Source organism: Danio aesculapii, chromosome 5 (genome assembly GCF_903798145.1).
Source record: "Danio aesculapii chromosome 5, fDanAes4.1, whole genome shotgun sequence".
Classification (NCBI taxonomy): domain Eukaryota; kingdom Metazoa; phylum Chordata; class Actinopteri; order Cypriniformes; family Danionidae; genus Danio; species Danio aesculapii.
The window spans coordinates 13,704,363-13,728,182 of NC_079439.1; the positions used below are offsets into that span (position 1 = coordinate 13,704,363).

At 35.4% G+C, this 23,820-nt stretch overlaps 1 protein-coding gene across 1 annotated transcript in view; it reads right to left on the reverse strand.

Annotated features, from left to right (window-relative positions):
* Positions 1 to 441: 441 nt before the first annotated feature.
* ppm1f (protein phosphatase, Mg2+/Mn2+ dependent, 1F) overlaps positions 442 to 23,820 on the reverse strand; it is a 32,805-nt gene continuing 9,426 nt past the window's right edge. The window contains exons 3-8 of the mRNA XM_056457410.1: positions 21,992 to 22,122; positions 20,794 to 20,996; positions 18,013 to 18,201; positions 11,318 to 11,461; positions 6,401 to 6,494; positions 442 to 3,826 (exon numbers count right to left, since the gene is read on the reverse strand). Coding sequence (XP_056313385.1) covers positions 3,489 to 3,826; positions 6,401 to 6,494; positions 11,318 to 11,461; positions 18,013 to 18,201; positions 20,794 to 20,996; positions 21,992 to 22,122 — 1,099 coding nt within the window. The 3' untranslated portion in view covers positions 442 to 3,488. The remainder of the gene's footprint in view (positions 3,827 to 6,400; positions 6,495 to 11,317; positions 11,462 to 18,012; positions 18,202 to 20,793; positions 20,997 to 21,991; positions 22,123 to 23,820) is intronic.

The window sequence follows — 23,820 nt, forward strand, 5'->3', positions numbered from 1 at the left end:
CAAGAATGGACTGAATTGTTCAAAAGTTCATAAAAAATGAAAAAATTATCATGATTTATATTTTAAAAAGGCATCGAAATAAGTAAACAAAAAAACAATTAAATTCTATAAACAAATAAAGACTTAGGGTCAGTAGCAATTAAAAAAAATTATATTTTTATTCAGTAAGAGTAAACTAAATTGCTCGAAGTTCATCAAAAACTAAAAATAACTATGATTTCTACAAAAAAGCATCAAATAAGTAAACAATAAAACAATCAAATAAATTCTATAAACAAATTAACATTTAGGGTCGTTAGCAAATAAGAAAAATAAAGAAATAATATTTTTATCATCAAGAATGAACTTAATTGCTCAAAAGTGCATCAAAATTTTAAAATAATTATGATTCCTGTAAAAAGGCATCAAAATTAGTGAATATAAAAAATTGTACACTAACATTAGTGAATAATAAAACAAAATAAAATAATTTCTATAAAAAAATAAACAGTTAGGATCAGTAGCAATAAAATATATATATATTTTTATTTAGCAAGAATGAACAAAATTGCCCAAAAATTTCATCAAAAATAAAAAATAATCAGGATTTCCACAATAGAGACATAGAAATAAGTAAACAACAAAACAAAAATAAATCATATAAACAAATAAACATTTAGGGTCAGTAGCAGTTAAAAAAAGAAATAGTTATATTAGTTAATATATATAGTTAAATAATAGTTTTATTTAGCAAGAATTAACTAAATTGCACAAAAATAAAAAATAATCGTGATTTCTACAAAAAAGGCATCTAAATTAGTAAACAATAAAACAAATACATTCTATAAACAAATAAACATTTAGGATAAGTAGCAAATAAAAAAAATAAAGAAAATATTTTTATTAGCAGGAATAGGCTAAATTGGTCAAATGTTCATTAAAATGTAAAATAATTATGATTTCTACAAAAAAAGGTATCAAAACTAATAACTAAATAAAACAACATAAAATAAATTCTATAAACAAATTAACATTTAGGGTCAGTAGCAATTTACAAAAAAAATTATATTTTTACTGTCAAGAACAGACTAAATTGGTCAAAAGTTCAGCAAAAATGAAAAATAATCAGGATTTCTACAAAAAAGGCATTGAAATAAGTAAACAATAAAACATGATCAAATAAATTCTATAAACAAATACATATTTAGGGTCAGTAGAAATGAAAAAAAATTAGAAAGCTATATTTTTATTATCAAGAATGGATTAAATTGCTCAAAAGTTCATCAAAAATGAAAAATAATCAGGATTTCTACAAAAAGGCACCGAAATAAGACCTTTTGACCTAAAAAATTAGGATTATTAAAAAATTATAATTTTAGCAATAATCAACTAAATTGGTTGAAAAAAAAAATCCATCAAAAATATAGAAAAATTATGATTTCTACAAAAAAAAGTATCAAAATAAGACCTTTTGACCATGTAAAATCACCATATCAGTACTATTTCCAAATTCCTCACGTTTTTCAGTCTGTTTTCGGATTTTAGGATGCCACTGTGATCTTCGCACATTGTTGTGAGGAAATCTGGACATGCACACTTGAGTTTTTTAACTGAATGCATAGTACTGAACCAACCATCAATACATTTCCCCAGCAAATCATCCCCCTCTTCACCTTCCTCGTTCAGTATCCATTAGGTTAGCGATATTCTTGGCCTGATCACATTATGGTGACTGTGCTGTTATATCAGCGACTCGTCATGAGGCTTTCAAAATATTGAGCAGTCGTAACTCGAGATGACTTGCACTGTGCAGGACGAGTGCTTTGCAAAGTGTAAAACCGACATGCTGGCATTAACACTGATATTTAGGAACAAAAAGGCACTGTAACAAAACGAGACGCATAAATAAAGGTTGTACTGTACATTTGGTAAAACTGAAGTAGCACTAGAGAGACGGTCTTGGCAAAGTCAGACTCGTAAATACACTTTTGGCACATGAAAGAGCGCGCTTACACGGTACAGAGCAGGCATAAATACTTAATTGTGTCAAATAAATAACAGTCCTTAAAATACTAACCACCTACAACACTGGATTAGTACATCTGCTGACAGCTGAAGGCCTTATGGTCAGTTATTTTATCATTAAATGCAATGAAATACTGTATCAGGTAAGACTATTCACATCAGATTTGTCGCCCTTGTAACAGTCTCATCAAATAGGGAGCACAACAAGATGATAGCATTTTAATTGACTTTATCTACATCTCAAAGGTGTTACTTTGTTTGCGATATTAATGGGATGGCTCACCCAAAAATGAACATTTACTCACTATGTACTTATATTTTAACTTTTATTTATTTATTTATTTATTTTGGAAAATGCAAAAGAAGATATTTTGAAGAATGTTATAAACCGGTATTCACTGACAAGAATACTGGGAAAAACAAATACTATGGAAGTCAATGGTTACAGGTTTTCAGCTTTCTTCAAAGTATCTTCTTTAGTGTTCAACTAATAAAGGTTTGAAACACGTAAAGGGTGAGTAAATGATGACAGAGCTTTCATTTTTAGGTGAACTATCCCTTTAAAGAGAAAGTCCATCCAAAAAACTGAAATCCTACTTACCCTGTCATCCTAAAAATCACATTTGATACTAGTTTTCCTGTTTCATTGTACTTTTTGACCACACAAATGAAGTCAGTAGGGGGAAAAATACAAAAAATGTGATTTTTCAGGGGGTTTTTTTTATAAATTTGCAGCAATTTCAAAAACTGAGGTATTGTGTGTCGAATTTTGAGGAAATAAATGAATTTGATCCATTTTGGAATAAGGCAGTAACATAAAAATAGGTGGAAAAAGTGAAGCGCTATGAATACTTTCCAGATGCACTGTATGTTTGTCATCATAGGACAGAGTTGCTCTTGCTCAAGACTGTAGTAAATATGCTCAGTTTGCGGAGGCTATGGATTAATAGTCAATTATTTAGTAAATAATACACAAACTGATTGTGATATGACCTCAATGTATCATCAGAAGCTAAGGGTAACCATTGACTATTTTTTTAGGAATCACCAAGAGCCAGGATTTCAGCTAAACATCTTTATCCATAAAGCTTTCTCTTCAGCTAAAAATCAATCACCTAAATGCATGTGGCCTGAGGGGGTAAATCAAATGCAAATTTTCCTTTTTTTTTGAATGAACCATCCCTTTATGTATCAGTAAATGTAATTATAATCTGTCAAAAATGAAAACAAGTTCAGACTTAGCAACAGAGACTGTTAATAAATGACCAGGGATCAGACATTCCTGGAAAAATAAATGAGGAAACGCCTTGTACTGGCTTCATTACGTTCTGCTGAATGCATGACTGAACTTGCTTTTATAATGCATATCCTTTTTGAACGGAGCGACTATTTCAAATATGATTTCAGATGATGAGAAGACCATCATCGACTACTGGTCCTCTGCTTTGCTTCAATCGTGAATATGATTTTCTTATTAACCTTGTTCAGACCCCTGCGGCCGCACACGCAGCTCCTCGTCCCTCAGTTCTGCAAACGGTGTCTTGAGCCAGAAGTTTCTGCGGCTCCTTCAGGAACACCAGGAGGACGGTGATGTTGTCGCTGGATCCTGCAGCTTTGGCCTGGGCCACCAGACTCTGGGCCACATCGTCTCCAGAGCCTCCGCTCTCCCGCAGAGCCTCCAGGACCAGAGCTGGGACGTCTGCAGGCCGGATCACGTCGAAGAGGCCGTCACAGGCCAGGAGGACGTAATCTTCATCCCCGGTCAGATGGAAAGAGGAGCTGTCAGCTTCATTAGAGACATACGGCTTCTGGTCAAAATCACCTATTGGGAATAAACAGAACACACAGCTGAAGTCAGAATTATTAGCCCCCCTGTGTTTTTTTCATCAAGTTCTGTTTGACGGAAAGAAGATATTTCTAAGCATAATCATTTTAATAACTCATTTCTAAAAACTGATTTCTTTTATGTTTGCCATGATGACAGTAAATAATATTTGACTAGATATTTTGCAAGACACTAACACTCAGCCTAAAAGTGCAATTTAACTACACTGTAAAACCCAACAAGTAAGGTGTTACGTTCGCTTGCAGAACGTATTTTGGATATGTGTGTGCGTTTGTTTGTATCTGGGTGTGTCGTTTCATGCGTGTGTTACAGGTACGAACAGCATTGGAGGATCCGCATTTCGTGCTGATGACGTTGGCCGCTGACGCTGGGTTTGCGCCACCAATCGCTGGTCAGCGTAGCGTTTAAAAGCCGAGCCCAAACTGCAATGGCGATCTCTCTCTCTCTCTATCTCTTTCAATCTCTCGCTCCTCCTCGCTCTTACTCTTTCTGTGGGTCTCTGTGAGGACAGTCTCTCTTGCGAGGGCTAGTCTGAGAGAATGTGTTTTGCTTGTGTTTAATTCTCTTTTCTAAAGTTTTGAGATCTGAAAGTGCAACGTGTTTGCTTGTGAATTTGTCCAGTTAACTGGTGTATTTGAGTGATACCTCGGAGAGGTTGTAGGAGTGAGTAAGTCGCACGATATACATATACAACACCGAGATTTATCTTTTGTATTAGATCATTAGGTTCAGGAGAATGTGCTGCTTTGTGTATGTTTTGTGTTTAGTTAGAGAAGTTTAGTTAAGACGTTTGATATGTTGAAGATGTTTCTTTTCATGCTTTTCTTTTCATATTTAGTTTAGTTTGTTGAAAACAGTTAGAGTTTTGTTATATTTATTTCTTTGATTTAAGCACATCTAACTACTGCCTCTCCACCCCCAGGTAAGTTTTATTTATTTATTGTAAATATTTTTCTTTCACTGTATAATATATTTTCACTGGAAGTATGGGCAATAAACAATTGCAGTGATATTTGGTTCTTTAGTCGTTTCTTTCTCCCTCCATTTGTTACACACACACTCAACTATTATATGTTATGTCAAATACCCTTAGTTTAATATTAACATGTAAAAGGACGTAACATAAGGGTAACTCAAACCATTTGAGGAAACCGACTGCAACAAACTATTTTCAAATACTAATCACCACAAGTTCTAAACTAATCCTAATGACAACTGTGAACTTAATCCATTTAAGTAAACAAAGCAATTTATGCAGAGTAAAACACATTAAGTTAAGGCAACTCAAACCATTTGAGGAAACCAATTGCTACAAAGCATTTGAGTTAAAAAACTAATCTATACAAGTACTGTGAACTTACTCCATTTAAGTTGAAGTAATGAGGTATTTAATTAACTCACAACACTGAGTTCAAAACTCTTTTCAAATGAGTAGAATTAACTTTTAGTAAATGTTGAGTTAACGACACACATTTCTGTTGATAAACTTGACTGTTGGGTTTTACAGTGTAGGATATTAGGTTAACTAGGCAAGTCATTGGTCAACAGTTGTCTGAACCGACATCTGTGGTATATGGTCATGTTACCATACAATTTGATTATGCATAATTAAGACTGTAGTTTCAGTAAACTTTACTAGCATCATTCCTCAGAGTACATTCTCAGGTTAACATAACCTTATTGAAATGTATTTGTGACTCAATATGAGCACAAATTAATTTTACTACATTTGTAAATAGTACTTAATGCAATAAAGTTTCAATTACCTAATTGAATTAAGGCAACGAGTTTGCATAATTCAATTAAGTAAACCTAACAAATGACTTTTTACAGTGTAGTCAATTGAAAAAAAAAATAGTTTCTAATAATCTTGATTTTTAAAATCATTAAAAAAACTTATTTTATTCCAGCCAAACTAAAAGAAATTAGTTCTTCTCCAAAAGAAAAAAATATAATATTAAATGCATTATAGTGTAAAAATATTGCCTTGCTCTGTTAAACTTGGGAATTTTTTTGAAAAATAATTAAAATTACTTTAAATATATAAATATGTGTCTTAAAATGGTTTTTAATTTTTTTTTAAAACTGCTTTTATTCTAGCCAAAATAAAACAAATAAGACTTTCTCCAGAAGCAATTTTTTTTGCAAAATATTTTTAAAAAGAAAAAAAAAATAGGGAGCTAATAATTCATCTGTGTGTGCGTGTGTGTGTGTGTATATATATATTATTTATTTATTTTTATAAGCTGTTAATATCTAAAGAAAACACGAAAAACTGTATGACATTTCCCACAAAGATATTAGACAGCACAACCAATTACGATATAAAAAATTTATATTTCTAGAGAATCAAATCAGCATTAAAGCATCACGAGATGATGGAATAAAGGAATTCATGCAAAAAAAAAATTTTGCAAACAGAAATAAAAAATCATTAATTAATAAAAAAGTCTTTGAACATATTTATTGTAATATTATTTATATTTTATTCTAAATTGATGTTTTCAAGGGATGCTTAATGTTGTTGTTTTATGATTGTGATACACTCACCTATTGCTCTAGAAACAGCATAGGTACCATTTACCCGCCAACAACCCATGAAAGCGATGCATCCACCCAGATCCTCAATCCTTTTCTTCTCATCCTGCACAAAAACAGGCAAAATACTGTAGCGCTGGACATAATTAAACAGCAAACCTATATATTTATCTAGTTATTAACCTGTATATCAGTTTTGCAAGTCTCGTATCGTCAATCCATAGGTGGGTTACACCAACAAGGATTACATTTTAACCTAGATTAAGTTTAACCCATCAGTTTGATCCCCAATTTAATTTCACAATCAACCTCATTTAACAACAGTCTTGTTTTACCATTACTTGAAATTCAGATTACAATTTTCTAATTAATTTTAAACATTCTCAAAGTCTTATGGTTACCTGTTTCTTCAGCAGGCTTTCACACCTCACACTTGTTTTTAGTTCCCACAGACGCACTAAAGAGTTCCAAGACATCTACTTTCTATTTAAATATCATGTTATTTTTCCATTTTGTTCTTAATTAATGTCCCATTTTTTCATGACTTTTAAAAGCTCGAAGACACAAACATTTAATCCACAAATACACCAAACTGAACATGTATTATTATTACATGTAAACATTAGTTCTTTTGAAAGGACACTATATACTGTTTAACTGCAGGTTTATATTCAGCCCACCCTATACACAACTCATTAACCTTGCTGATTTTGACTTTAATGCAATGATGTGCACCTTTTATGAAGCATTTGGAAAGATAATAAGTAAAAACGTAAACTCTAATTAAATTGAACTGAATGTGTGAGCTCCTAATATGCAGTGTCATTTTCTCAGCATGCATGCGTTACATATCTGATAGCAGCTTATAGCAGCAGTTTTTTATTTAATTTATTAATTTTTTTTATTTGGATTACAATGATATTAAGCAGTGCTGATACCTAGTTACCAAGCTGAGGACTATTTTCAGGGACTCTGTGATTTCATTGTGCATGCTGCAGCCATGGATGTCCCTTGATTATTACGCCGGAATGAGGCACAGACGCTCTATGAATTTAGCAAGCATGTACTGTGGAAGCCCTAAAACTGTCCAAGAAGATGCAAAACCATTACACGCAATGAGCGAGAGACTGTTTAGACTGAATGATGAGAATAAGAAGGATGTCTACTGTATTATGACTGAAATCACCAAATGACCTTAAAGGTCATTATGCCCTTTTTAGATTGTGTAAAATAAGCCTCTGATATCCCTTGAGTGCGTTTGTGAAGTTTCAGCTCAAAATACCACACAAATAATGTTTTATAACTCTTTGAAGCTGCCCCTTTCAGGAGTTGGTCCTAATTGTGGCATTTTGAGGACCGTTGCTTTAAATTCAAATGCGATTGTGCTCTTTCAGAAGAGGGTGGAGCTACAAATGCCTGTGTGTCAGCATAGTGGCAGATTCAAAAAGACTAACGCTCTATGCTAATGAGGGATAGGTCATCACTAATGGGCGGGGCTTTCCATCTGATGACACGTACAAATTGAGAATGTCAATGGGAGTGTTTCTGCAGACTGTTTTTATGGAGTGTGATTAAAAAAAATTTAATTTAGGATTTTTTACCATTAGAAACTGGTTGTGTTCACAGACTGCTGCCACACAACTGTGCTTAAACCCCTTATAAAAGTGATTTTAGCCTAATACATCCCCTTTAAGCAATATGCACTACTACAGAATGTTACCTTTTTCGAATACATGCAGAAATTGCATGTAATCTATCAGTGCTGCACAGGATTTGTTTGGGGTGCCAACTGCTGGCCACTCATAAGCATTAATATATGATCACATCTAGAGTTTTTCCCTCTAGGTTACACAGATTTCCTGTTAAAGCATCAACCTTAATCTACATATTTAATATGCAGGGTATAAGGTGGAATAATGTTCACAGTGTAATACTCGCTACTCTTGGGTACTTTTAAAAGGGCTACTTTTAACTCATACTTGGAGTAGTATTTACAACAGATACTTTACTTGCACTACAATTTTGGCAACAAATGGTACTTGAGTATGATTTTTTTGTAACCTTTCCAACACTGTGATGTAATGTGTATTTATATAGTGCATTTATTGTGAATGGCGATACACCCAAAGAGCCTCACAATCATGAGGGGGTCTCTTCACACCACCACCAGTGTGCAGCATTCACTTGGATGATGCAACGGCAGCCACAGGATAACGGCGACAGTGCGCTCACCATACATCAGTAATTGGTGGAGTGGAGAGACAGTGATAGAGCCAATTCGGTGGATGGGGATGATTGGGAGGCCATGATGGGTAAGGGCCAATGGAGGGAATTTGGCCAGGACACTGGGGTTACACCCCTACTCTTTAATGACCACAGAGTCATCCGAAAGACGGCACTCACTGACAGTATAGCGTCCCCTTCACTATAGGGTTTAGCGCCCCCTGCTGGCCTCACTAACACCACTTCCAACAGCAACCTAGTTTTGCCATCTGGTCTCCCATCCAGGTACTGACCAGGCTCAGCCCAGCTAAGCTTCAGCGAGTAACCGGTCTTGAGCTGCAGGGTGATATGGCTGTGGCTAGAACACTGGTAGAATATAAATTTGCTAGAGTAAAATATTTCAACGCAACCATAAAAATATAACTGATGCAATATGTCAAACCTTGTCCACGCCGGATACATTCAACAAGAAAGCAAGAGATTTGGCAACGCTCGGTGCAACACAACCTGATTTGTTTGAAAACATTTTAGCAGTGTTGAACTGAGTCCCAAAAACACAATGTAGCCAATCACAGTAAGTGGCGTGTCTAGTAACTACAGCAGTGGTCTTTATGCGATATGGGTGTGTTTACAAATATCAATGTTGTTTAGTGTCATTCACTAAGTGCTTCTTCAAAAAAATACATATAATAATAATAATTGTTTAAAGATATCATGGGTGTCACGGTGGCGCCGGTGTTGGGTTGCAGCTGGAAGGGCATTCGCTGCGTAAAACGTGCTAAATAAGTTGATGATTCATTCCGCTGTGGTGACCCCTGATAAATAAAGGGACTAAGCCGAAAAGAAAATGAACGAATGAACGAATGAATGGATCGTTGACCCAAAAATATAATCATTTACTCTCCCTTAGGTGATTCAAAACTCCATGAGTTTCTTTCCTCTGTTGAACAATAAAGAAGATATTTTAAAGAAAGCAGAAAACCTGTAACCATTGACTTCAATTGTAGAAAAACCATATTCTATGGAGGTCAATGGCTACCGGTTTCCAGCTTTCTTCAAAATATCTTCTTTAGAGTTCAACAGAAGAAAGAAACTCATAAAGGTTTGAAATGATGACCGAATTTTCAATTTTAGGTAAACTATCCCTTTAACTCTAGTCTTTGCTTCACTTAAAGAGCCCCAATTTTGGATTTTTGAAGATGACGTTCCATGCAGTAACACAGCTCTAAGTGAATGATAACATTCAGCTGAGGTTTAAATCTGAAAGTACGCCGTGTTTAAAACTATTGATTCTTTAATGAAATAGTGGACTCAGAGTCGAATGAATAAATCAAGTTGGGTTCTTTTGCTTGAATACGTCGACGTCGATATGGTACATCACCAAATATGTAGTACTGCATCCAGTAAAATGTGAACACACTTTCCCTTCAGACACTAGTGGAGCGCGGGGAGTTACGGGACTGATCATGATGCGAAGATGATGATCACTGAGAGATGGAGATTCGGCAGTGGGGAATAAAGGGTTAAAGTTAATTTTCACAACAACACCACAGTATAGCCAACCTAGTGCTGTGTTTGTTCCTGTCATTTTTCTGATGATTGATACAATAACCTACTCTGCAATGTGGGATTCGCCGGCCGTTTGCTATTAAATAAAGAAGCAGCAGAGACTATTACGCATGGAACTTTGTCAGTAACTGTTACAGTTCATATGCATCAATTTCTTCTTCCTCCGGATCATAACGTGTATGTTTAATTAATTTTATTTCCTCATTTTCTGTAATTTGCAAAATATGAGTTTAATTGTGTGTTGTAACTTGTAATCGCCCCGCACAGCTTGTAATCTCTTCTCTATTATAGATCAGTGCTTGTACTGTCTCTCTCAGGTTAAATCTTTATGGGCTGTTCACACATTGTGTCCAAAACCACGTAGAAAAAGCGACGAGTGCTTCTTCCTTTATAGATTTAAATGCGTTTCTGAACTCGTGATCCTCTGCTGTTTGTTGCTATGGCCACCATCAGCTGTTCCTCACACGCGCTGCCTGGTTAATTTTCAAAATAGTTCAACTTTTGCCACTGTGTGGATTAATACTGAGAGTGTGTCATTGTTATTAATGGGGTTAGCGTTAATAGTAGCGTAATATGCTGGTGTTTAACTGCATTGCTCTATTGCATTCCTGCATTGGGCTCTCACATACTCTCTGCTACTTCATAGCCGTAGTGGGTATGTCTCTGTCTCACACTAAGAGGGGTTTGGGAATAAATGAATCGCTGAACGAATCATATGGGAGTCGTTGGGATAATTAAGTAAAAATAAATGCATATTATAAGACAATGAAAGTGTTTTTTGACCTTGCATGCATATCAGCCTGTTGTTGGAGACCCCCAAAACCAAAATACGACCTTTTATAATGCAAAATAGGGGCTCTTTAATCCTTTGTTTAACACACCACAATTTCTGATGTACTCATTTTGCATGCACATACTGATCTGAAGTCAGTCAGAGGCTCTCTAAGGACCGTTCTGATGTCATTGAATCGCTATACTATATACTCAGCATACACGGTTAATATTGATTCAGCATGTGGTCAGCAGCAGTCAGTTCTTCTGGCTCACATTTCAGCTGCTCTCAGAGAACGGACTAGCATCTGAAACGGCCTGTGCTTCAGTCTCTGTTGGTCAGCAGTGATTTGTAGGGTCTCGTACCTCTCGCTCGGGTTTGTGTGGGTCCATCAGGGTCACTGGTTCCCCCTGGCGGACCAGCAGAGCTTGAGAGTCGCCCAGCCAGGAGACGGTGAGGAGGTCAGAGGTCAGTAAAACAGCCACTCCAGTGCTGCCGCTGCGCAGACGCTGAGCAAAACAAACACAAACAAAAAAATTATTTGTACATTTTCTACTATGGAAGTCAATGGTTACAGGTTTCCAGCATTCTTCTAAATATCTTCTTTTGCAACCATTGACTTCCATAGAGGGAAAACAAATACTATGGAAGTCAATGGTTACAGGTTTCCAGCATTCTTCTAAATACCTTCTTTTGTAACCACTGACTTCCATAGAGGGAAAACAAATACTATGGAAGTCGATGGTTACAGCTTTTCAGCACTCTTCTAAATATCTTCTTTTATAACCATTTACCTCCATAGAGGGAGGTTACAGTTTCTTGTCATTTATATATACAGTTTAAGTCAGAGTTGTTAGCCCCCCTGTTTATTTTTCCCCAATTTCTGTTTAACGGAGAGTTTTTTTTCAACACATTTCTAAACCTAATACTTTTAATAACTCATTTCTAATAACTGATTTATTTTATCTTTGCCATGATGACAGGAAATAATATTCATGTCCAATCAATTGAATTTACCACAGGTGAACTCCAATTAAGCTGCTGAAACATCTCAAGAATGATCAGTGGAAACAGAATGTACCTGAGCTCAATTTAGAGCTTCACAGCAAAGGCTGTGAATACTGATGTACATGTGATTGTTCAGGTTTTTTATTTTTAATAAATTTGCAACAATTTCAATAAATCTTATTTCACATTGTCATTATGGGGTATTGTCTGTAGAATTTGGAGGAAATAACTTAATTTATTCGATCTTGGAATAAGACTGTAACATAATAAAATGTGGAAAAAGCGCTATGAATATTTCCGGATGCACTGTACATTTAAAAATGTCCAATAATTTTAGTTCCACCATATTCACCTTATTCTCCACGGACGAGTGGGCGCAGCCATTTGAATCATTTTGGCTCGAAACTTCCGGTCTCATTCACTCCCATTCATTTTTAAAAGTTAAAAACAGCTCGTTTTGCTGCTTGGTGTTGCAAACTGATATTTTCTTATTATATTATTCTACTTTGTCTGTTTTGTCATGCAAACACTTGTTTGTAGAGTAAGTAGTTTGACCGTTTTTTGCCGTTTATTATTCCTATTCATTTCTCCCATAGGCAACTGAATCAGAAGTTCTAAAACAATCGCGAAAACGTGCGCACTTCCGCATTGAAGAATAAGGTCAATAAAAGACACTGTTAAACAAACTGTATTTGTAATAATTTGGCTTTCTAAAAAGAACACAATTCTTTAATAGTTCAATCAGTGTAATAGCAGATCTATACTGTGCATATAAACAACTGTCAGTACAAGTATAAAGTCTTTTCTTCTGCACTGGTCGTGTCAATGAAACAGAAAAAGTACTTACTAATATCTGCACCTGTGTAGGAAGACTGGTATGCAGCAGACTTGCACAGTTTACTTACCATGTACTTAACCACATGGGGAAAGTAGACCATATTTGTCTCTGTTTATTACAGTGTAGGAACATTAGAAACACTTAACGGCTGCATCTTCAGAAGTAGAAGAGGCGTGAAAACCTTTCTTTCCATTTCCACAGAACGCACCAGCTTCACAAATAAGGGAAAAGATAATCTGCCGAAACTAATAGTGCGATTGGTGCTTTCAGAAGACAATGCACTGATACAAAGAAAAGGAAAACAAATACATGCTATAAAGAAAGTGTCATAACCATCAGCTTGCTATATTTAATCAGTTTTTTTATTGTTGAATTGTTTTTGCAAGTTTTTGTAATCAAATGTGGCACATTTGATTGGGTTTTGATAAATTTGATCCATGGTGTGATGGTGGATCAAAACACATTCATTCATTTTCTTTTCGGCTTCGTCCCTTTATTCATCAGGGGTCACCACAGTAGAATGAACCACCAACTTATCCAGCATATGTTTTGCACAGCTGATGCCCTTCCAGCTGCAACCCAGTAATGGGAAACATCCACACACTCATTCACACACATACACTACAGCCAATTTAGTTTATTTCATTCACCTACAGCGCTTCCTGTAGGGGAAGCCGGAGCACTCGGAGGAAACATGGGGAGAACATGCAAACTCCACACAGAAATGCCAACTGATCCAGCCGGGACTCGAACCAGCAACCTTCTTGCTGTGAGGCGACAGTGCTAACCACTGAGCCACCGTGTCGCTATTAAAACACATAAAACACATATTTTTTCTGTTTTTTTTTCATTAGGAATTAAGTAAAGTCACATCACTGCAAAAAAAAACAACGTTGAGATATTTGGTGCATCTCAATAGATAAACTATTTCCTTTTTTAAATCTTTTTTATATCTTCTTTAATATAAAATCTTTAATTTTACAAAAAAAAATTCACAAAGAGATAAAAGCTAAAACTGTTTAATCAAATGTCATCACACAAAGCCATCAGAAACTCATAAAGCTTTGAAATAAGTAAAGGCTGAATAAATGATGACAGAAATGACACCCATTTTTTTTGGGTGAACTATCCCTTTAAATGCAAATAATTTACTATAATCAGATAGTATTTTCAAGTAAAAGTAAGTTACATAGATTAAATGCATTTTATATTTAAATTTTATATTAGAAATGATGAAAAATTATTATTCAGCTCATCCAAGATTTTTAAATATTTGCTTACTCAATTTAAGCCATTTTTACTTTAATTCTCATGTTTACTGTGAAAATACACAAATCTTGTACAATTTTTTTTTATTTTTTAACCTCAAAAAACATTGGAGTTGCAAAATCATGGAGAGATTGATTATGAAGATATTATTGTTAAATTATTGTACAGCACTAATAAATTCACCTATCCGTTTGTTTGCAAAAGGGCTTACAAAGAATTAAAAAAACATCACAAATGTTAGCAAACTTTTTATGCTGTTTTTGATTAAGTCTAATAGTGGTTTTACGTTTCATTTAATAGTCTAAATCACAATAAAAACAAGCCCTTTTATAAAAATAAAATCTTCAATTTTTATAGATTTATTTTTCACACACAGATGTGCTAAAATGGTTTCATCAAACGTCATCACACAAAAGCCATCACAAATGTTAGCAAACCTTTTATGCTGTTTTTTACTCAAAGCGCTTCACAATCATTCACTATTCAGCTTTATTTCTATAGCGCGTTTACAATGTAGGTTGTGTCAAAGCAGCTTAACAGAAGTTCTAGTAAATTGAAACAGTGTCAATCCCGTTTTCGGAGTTGAAGTTCAGTTTAGTGTGATTTATTTTTACTGCTGAAAGTCCAAACACTGAAAAGCAAATCCATCTATGCGTAGCTCCACAAGTCTCAAACCAAGCAAGCCAGTGGTGACAGAGGTGACGCCACAATCACGAGGCAGGGGGGGTCTCTCCACACTACCACCAGTGCGCAGCATCCACTTGGATGATGCGACGGCAGCCACAGGACAACGGCGCCAGTGCGCTGACCACACACCAGCAATCAGTGGAGTCAAGAGATAGTGATAGAGCCAATTTGGTGGATGGGGATGATTGGGAGGCCATGATCGGTAAGGGCCGATGGAGGGAATTTGGCTAAGACACCTGTGTTACACCCCTACTCTTTACGAGAAGTGCCATGGGGTTTTTAATGACCACAGAGTCAGGACCTCGGTTTAACGTCTCATCTGAAAGACGGGTAATAGTCTAAGATCACATTAAAAACCTGTAATTTTATTTACAATATATATATATATATATATATATATATATATATATATATATATATATATATATATATATATATATATATATATATATATATATATATATTATATTTTTTAATTTAATATCAATACTTTTTTTAAATTTGGATTTTTTTAAAATGTTAAATGTCTAGATTAATACATTTTTTCTTAAAGGGCTGCGAAACCGGCCGTCTCAGCAGGGTGTTTTCACTCCTCTAGTCTGCAAAAAGTCAGGAAAGTGGGTGAGTCCAGCTTTGTTTAGGTGGGAGTGTCGGGGGAGGGGAAGAGGGAAGATTTTGCATAAAAATTGGAGTTTCAGTTTGAGCATGCGCTGATATTCACTGAGGCAAAACAAACACAGACGCAGGGGAGAAAGACAGTGACTGTGTTAACATGAACATCAGTAATCAAATTATTTTCCTAATTCTTAATGTATCGACTTTAACTGCAGTTTGGCACTTTCACTTTAATTCAGGAACATTTCATGCGTGCCCCCCGTGACAAACGAGATATTGGATGCAGGAACTGCTGGAAGAGTGTAGTTTTAGTGGAATGTTTGATACCACACGCCGAATGGGAGAAAAAACCTTCTGCATTTCTCAGTAACTTGGATGCACTCGGTAGGTAATGTCAGAAAGCTGTGTGTGTATAGACTATCCAGTCACAAAATGCAGCGGAAATCCTACTCTGCGGTAATAGTTTGATTGAGGTGTTTTAATGTTTACATTCAGAGAGTAGCATTTACAGCGGATCTTTCAGCCCATGATATTGTAGTGATATTAACATACTGTAAACTTAGTAACTAAATCATTTTGACTAAGGGATGTCTTTAAACACTGAAAGAGTACTGCTGACGATATGAACTAACCTTGCCATCTGAATAAACAAAGACCACTTATCGCTCACTTACCAAATCTATAGAGACTTGACAATCAACACTGGAGCCATGTCCTAACAGTGTTTTTTGCAGCGTGGGACACATATATGACTGTCAACATCTCAAAACATCTCATAAAATGTGTTTTGGTGTTTCGTGACCCAGCAAATCCGGATTTCACCATTATTATATGCTAACAGCTCTCAGGTAAAAAAATGTTCCTTACAAATATATTTCTGTCGCGTGCACTGTAGTCCACACGTGAGTCCAGCTTCGCTCTTATAGCGGGGGAATGAAAACAAAACCTTTGTTGCAGCACATTTATAAACAAAACACTGACGACCCATGTCACTAAACAATTCTTCTTCTTCCACTTGTTTTGGCAACACAACGTGGCGTCTCTCTGCCGTCTGAACACTGTAACAGGTAAAAACAGTCTTCGAAGCTATCATGCATATTAATGAAGTTGCACCTCATTCCCAATAGAGCGAGCTGATTGGTTTGAACCAAGTCTTTCTCATGAATTAATGCTGCACACTCAACGTCACGATGTACTCGCCAGTACAGACATCCAGTCTCCACGCAAGGATCTAATTGCAGCTTCAAAAATTTTTCAAACCGGAAGAACGAATTTGCTAGAAATAACGCAAAAACAACCTATTGTCACTTTTTAGTGAAATAGATGTGTCCTAACAGTGTTTTTAGCAGCGTGGGACACATATGTGACTGTCAACATCTCAAAAAATGTGCTTTGGTGTTTTGTGACCCTTTAAAAATAACTAATTGCTTATAGTGTGTCGTTCAATTGTTTTTGTTTCTTACATAAACAAAACCGTATTTTAGGTCACTAATCAAATTTGTACTACTGACCATATATTAAGACACTCTGGAAACTATATAACCCATTTATCTCAATTAAAGGGAGCGTTCACCCAAAAATTCTACTTTACTATTTACTCTCCCTCAAGTGTTTCCAAACTTTTAAGAGTTTCTGTTGAACACAAAAGAAGATATTTTGAACAAAGCTAAAACCCTGTAACCATTTACTTCCATAGTAAAACAGACAAATGCTATTTAAAGGGCACATAGGTTACCCCTTTTTTCATATTTAATATAAGTCTTTTGTGTCCCCAGAATGTGTCTGTAAAGTTTCAGCTCAAAACACCCATCAGATTATTTATTATAGCTGTTTGAAGTGTCTATATTATAGCTGGAAAAAAGGTTTTGCTGTTTTTTTTGTACTGGCCCTTTAAGGCTAGTCCTCCCCGCCCACCGTTCCCATGTGCCTGTCAGCAATCGCCGCCCTCGGCTGCCTCAGGAAGCAGATCTCACATAACGTGTGTGAGAAATACTACAGTAAGAACTTTAACAATCAGTATTTGATGCATTTTTTTGTGGATTTGCAACAATGAGTCACACACAATGTCATTACAAAGTTCACGCACACACACAGCAAGGACACAAACACATAGCGCAGACACATATACATACACACACACACACACAAACGTAGCGCAGACATACACACACACATAGCTCAGAATTGGTCCACCGTTTTTATGTTGTTAAATTTGAATAAAAAAAAAGGACTGGGTGTGTTTATTTCACCCCAATATGACAGTTTAAACACTATACTTACACACATTTCAGTCTAAACAGCTTGAAAAGTAAATTTTTCACCATAGGTGCCCTTTAAGTCAATGGTTATCGCTTTCTAGCTATCTTCAAAATATCTTCTTTTGTGTTCAGAAAGACACTCAAAGGTTGGAAACAAGTAAAGGCTGAATAAATGATGACAGAAGTGAACTATCCCTTTAACCTATTAACCTACATTGGTATGAGACAAATTGGCCCAGTGCCAGTCTGTGGTCTTCTATTGCTGCTTGTCTGTGAACAACAACTACTGTGACCCTCAAACAGTATAGATTTAACTGAGAGTTTGGTTGAAGCTGACAGCATTTTCTGCATTGCCTGTGTTTTCACGAGTGTCTGTTGCTCTTACCTCTCTCTTGGCCTTGATCTTGAACATGTCATCTGTCTTTGTGAAGGTGTTTTTGAAGGCTGTGGCAGCGTTCGTTTTTAGCTCCCCCTGCTGGCTCAGTACTATATGCAGATGAGTGGCAGCGTAAGTGGCGGCATCTACTCCTCCATGCCCATCAAACACAGCGTAATACTCTCTGCCCACACCATCCTGGAGAGAGACATGATTATGTATGTGGTGATTATGTAATGTAATGTGAACAGAATTTGTATTTACAGATGCATTTATTGTAAACAATTATTTTGAAACTTCGATAAAGGGATAGTTTACCCAAAAAAGTAAATTTACTTACTATTTACTCACCCTCAAGTGGTTGCAAACTTTGAGATTTTTTTTTCTTTTGTTCAACACGAGACGGGATATGGCAAAGAAAGGATTTGTTTTTCCTACTATGGAAGTCAATGGTTACAGGTTTTCAACATTTTTCAAAATATCTTCTTTTGTGTTAAACAGAAGAAAGAAACTCGTAAAGGTTTGAAACAAGTAAAGGACGAGTAAACAATGACAGAAATAAAATTTTTAGATGAACTGTCCCTTTAAAAAAAACACATGTATTGTATTTTACATTTTATTTTTTCTTGAAGGTGTCATTGTATGCACCGATAAAATAGTTTCTAATTGTCCTTTGATATCTATAAAGAGAAGGTATGCGTCTTAGATAAGTGCAAAAATTGTCCAGAAATGCTTTTACAGGTGCATTTCTTACCCGAGGAATTGGCCATAATATGAAATGGTTGGTTTTGACCATATTTGGAATGGTTGTGAATATTAATGAGCTTGTGTTAGCGCCTGCTCTCACAATGATGTCATCATTTACTCACCCTTTACTTGTTTCAAACCTTCGTTTCTTTCTTCTGTTGAACACTAAAGAAGATATTTTGAAAAATGTTGAAAACCTGTAACCACTGACTTCCATAGTATTTGTTTTTCCTACTAGGAGGGTAAATATTGCGTCAGTTTTCATTTTTAGGTTAACTATCCCTTTAGGATCCAAAGGACCGTTGTATGTGTCGAAGGACGAGTAGGTGTCAGATTAAATCAAAGAAAGATAATTTGCAGTTCAATGGCAAAAGGGCTTCACACTCTTCTCCGGCTAATCTCTCTACCTTACAATCACAAAATCACAGCAATCATACCCTGACAGAAATAATGCGTCACAAATATAGGTAGGAATGACCTAATTGGTTAAAACAAAAACAATCTGCACATTTAGATGAATTATTTATTACATATGCTATGTACTGTATGTGTACATTTACATATTAAACAAAACGCTTGAAAATATTTAGACCTAAAATAGCAATAATACAAATTATAGATAATGTAATTATCTATGTAAAAACAAACTATACAAAGCAAAAATATTTAAACAGATATTTAAAGCATGCAAAAATTTATATATCCATGTAAATATTTACATTTATATATAATTTGTATTATATATGTACATTAATACAACAGTTCTGTCTGGTTCTTGAATCTGATTGGCTGACAGCCGCAATATTCTGCCAGTAACAGCACTCGTACCGCCTCTTCCCCCTTCACCTTTGTGTATTACTCCGCCCACATACAGCAACAAGCAGAGGACACTTTACAGTTTGACAAATATTGCAGCTGTTGGGCAATATAACATACTTTTGAGGCTTTTTTTAGGCGAGAGTGTAGTTGTTTAGATTGCAACTATGCAGTTTATTTACAAGGATAGTGCCCATTTTAAAATATTCATAATTTCTGAGATACAGCACATCGGCGACCATTAACCTGTCATACTGAGCAGACCAAAGACGGTTGACATTGTCTATCAACAAGATGGCGACAGGACCGCATAATAAGCAGATTAAAACAGTGTAATTTCTATCTACAGCAGATCAAATCATTATTATACCGGTAATTATATTCTAAGTCGATCTCTCTCTGTATTTTGTAGTGCTGTATTTATACCATAGTAATTGTAGTATATTGAGTGTGAGATGGGACTCACATATGAGGAATGTGTGTTGTGTTGGCAAAAAGAAAGAAGAAATGCCCGCATGTGTTTAGTGTTTTATATCGCAAACACAATTAGTAGTGGTAGTGATAGTGCTGCTTTTATTCTGGGTTAATTATTGTGATATCCCGATTGCAACAGAGAAATACTGTAGACTGTAATAGGCTGTAATACAGTAGGGAGATGGCATGTCATGTCACGTTCAACCTTATAATCTTAAAATGTCAGCAAATTCCCCTGTTTTGCCATCACTTTAGACATTACACTAGAGAATCATTCAAACTCTAGCTCTAAAGTGACATTGGTGAATTAGTAACAGCTTCTGCTGTTCTGACGCCAGCTGCAGATGTGAATGAATGGCGGAAGATAGTAGTTCCTAATACAAAAGGGTTTTTAGACTCTCCGTGATTTCCTTTTTTTATACACACGATTATGCCATCAAACTGTTGTATAAACACAATATCACACTCGTAGCAGTGGGATATGGCTGTATATCGTCACAAGTGGGACACTAAGGCACGTTTCCCACCAGTGCTGATATACAGCCATATCGCACTGCTACTCGTGTGTACATTTAAATATTTAAATATTTTTCTTTTGTATAGTTTTGTTTTTATGTTTGTATGTGAATTTATATATACACATAATAAATATTCACAAAATACACAAAACACTCTTTAAAAACTTTTATTTTGGATGGAATGATTAAATGTGATTAATGGTAGCCCAGCATTAGACTTGATGGTCAGCCTCACCTGCAGTCCCAGAAGCTGGTTAAACTCTTTCAGGATGACGTGGCGATCCTCCATCTTTCTGCGGGTGTTCCGAATGGCGTGAACAGAGCAGCTGTGTGTGCGTGAAAAGGGAGCATCGGGATTGGGCGGATGTTTCTGCCAGGCCACACCCACTGCTCTCAATTTATTAATAAAGAGACGCAGCACAGGTTCAGACTGCAGCACTGAAGAAGCACACAGACATACGATCTCATTATGATGAAGCTGAGTTTACATATAAACTCCTAGATATCTTACTTTTAGGGCCAGATTAACTAAACGAATCCCAAAACAGCACCAATAAGAGCTGAAAGAAGAAGAGTCAATGAATATATAATAATGTGTGTGTATTCTGCTAACAACACATGCTCAAAATGGGCTAAGACAAGCTTTTAAGGTACATTAAAACAAGTCACTATAATAAAACATGGTAAATCACATTGCATGACTCAATTAAAATACTCTCCTCACATACATTTTGCATTTGAATGGAAACTTTAAACATTTACAATAATGCTACTTGCATAAATCACTGTTTATTGCCTTTTCAGCACAAATTTTTCACTCAATGTCTAAGTCGAAGGCTTTGTTTTAAGCCAAACGGGGTCTGTGTTGGCACGAACTGCTAGTAAATCTGGCCTATACACTTAAAACACTGTGAAATCAACAATACAGGTATAAACTGCTACATTTTACCCAAGCAGAAATTAAGTTTTCGAACATAATGTAAAACCTGTAACTTGATGTACTTCCACTGTTTAAACACAAGAGGTCAGCGATGTCCCTCAGAGGATTACATTGTTGATTTTCAATAATAGGGTTTTCTACCTGTTAGTCACTAATGTTCATATGAAATCATTGTATATTTATATCAAGCAAACCAATTGGGGATGTACAGACAGAACCAAACAGAGAAAAAAAACGAAATATTTGTCCCCAAACGCTAGTGAGCCCAAAACTGAAGTCTATAGAGGCTTTTTATAATTTAATAAATAGCCTTTGCAGACTTTAATTTGGGACAAAATTATATTATATAATAAATAAATAAATAAATAAATATATTGTATATAATATTACTAATCTCTTTCTCTCTCTCTTTTTTAAACATGTATAATATTTTTTTAATTTCTAAAAAAGTAATAAACCAAAAAGATCTAGAAAAAAAAGGTGAATTACTTACAAACAACTCCCTGTTCATCCTCTGGTTGCTGTTCGGGGTCTTTGGGACAGTAGTGAGGTGAAAGGTCATCTTTGAGCAGTTCAGTGACAGCAACATTGCACATCACTGCAGCCAACCACGATGGAGCATTTCTTAAAAAAAATCAAAACAAATAAATAAACATCATTAACAGCACTTGAATCATTAAACCTTGGGTTAAGATTCTGTCATGTTTTGACAAAATTTTCTTATTTGTCTAAATTGTCTAAAATCAACTGATTTTATTCATGCACTGTAAAACCTAAAAAGTTAAGGTAACTCAAACCATTTAAGGAAACCGATTGCTTCAAAGCATTTTAGTTCAAAAACTAATCCTAATGAGTGCTGTGAACTTAATCCATTTGAGTAAATGAAGCAATTTGAGCACAGTAAAACCCAATAAATGAAGAGAACTCAAACCAACTGAGTACTGTAAAACCCAATAAGTTAAGACAACTCAAACCATTTGAGGAAACTGATTGCTACAAACCAAAAAACTAATCTATATGAGTACTGTGAACTTACTCCATTTAAGTTGAAGTAATGAGGTATTTAATTAACTCATTACCTTCAACACGGAGTTCAAAACTCTTTTCAAATGAGTAGAATTAACTTTCAGTCAATTTTGAGTAAACTACACTCATTTCATTTGATAAAGTTGACTGATGGGTTTTACAGTGTGTGATAATAAAGTTGGATTTTCAGCATTATTACGAAAGTCTCACATTATCTTTCAGAAATCATTCAAATAATTTGATTTCTTGCTCAAGAAACATTTATACAGGATTGTAAAGTTTAAAAAAAATTGCATTTAGTTTATTATTATTAAGTTGATTTTTGCTAAAAAAACAAAAAACAAATAACGTCAAAAGTGAATGGGGCAAATAGGATGGACTTCAGTGCCAAATCTCAAATTGAAGTACATTATTTGACAACAGGTTAGATAAGAAGGTGGATGAACATTTCTAAATGTGCATACTGGTTCAAGCATTAAAAAAGCATTTATTAACTAGAAAAGTAAAGTTCGTAGACAAACTTTATTGTGGCTTGAGAAAGCCTCGCTTCGCAGCTTTAAAGTCTAAATAATTGAAGTAGTTTGTAAGAGGTTTGAAACCGTTGGCATAGATAGATAATTACATATATGTTAGCATATTTCTAGTATTGATTGGCATGTTTCTTGCTAGGTGGCTGATAGGGTGTTCTGAGTGGTTGCTATGGTGTTGCTAGGTGGTTGGTAGGGTGTTCTAAATAGTTGCTAAGGTGTTTTGAGTGGTAGCTAATTTGTTGCTAGGCACTAACTAGCGTGTTCTGAGTGGTTGCTAAGGCGTTGCCAATCGGCTAAACGATGCTTGTGGAATCATATTCAAAAAGACTTGAGGCTGTAATTGCAGCCAAAGACGCATCAACAGAGTATTGAGCAAAGGCTGTGAATACTGATGTACTGATGTGATTTTTCAGCTTTTTTATTTTTCATAAATTTGCAACAATTTCAAAAAAATATTTTTTCACATTGTCATTATGGGGTATTGTGTGTAGAATTTTGAGGAAATAAAAGCATTTAATCCATTTTAGAATAAAATTGTCGCATAACAAAATGTGGAAAAAGTGAAGCTCTGTGAATACTTTCTGGATGCACTGTACATCCAACAAGTCACAATCCAATGTGTGACGGTCGTAAGGTTCTGTTAACTAGTGTCCACTAGATGGAGGTGTTCCATGATCTGGTATTCTTCTGGAGTGTCGAACAGGTGCGGTGTTTTGCCGTGATTACGTTTGGACCAGGTGCGGAGTGTTACCTCTGTTGTGTGTTT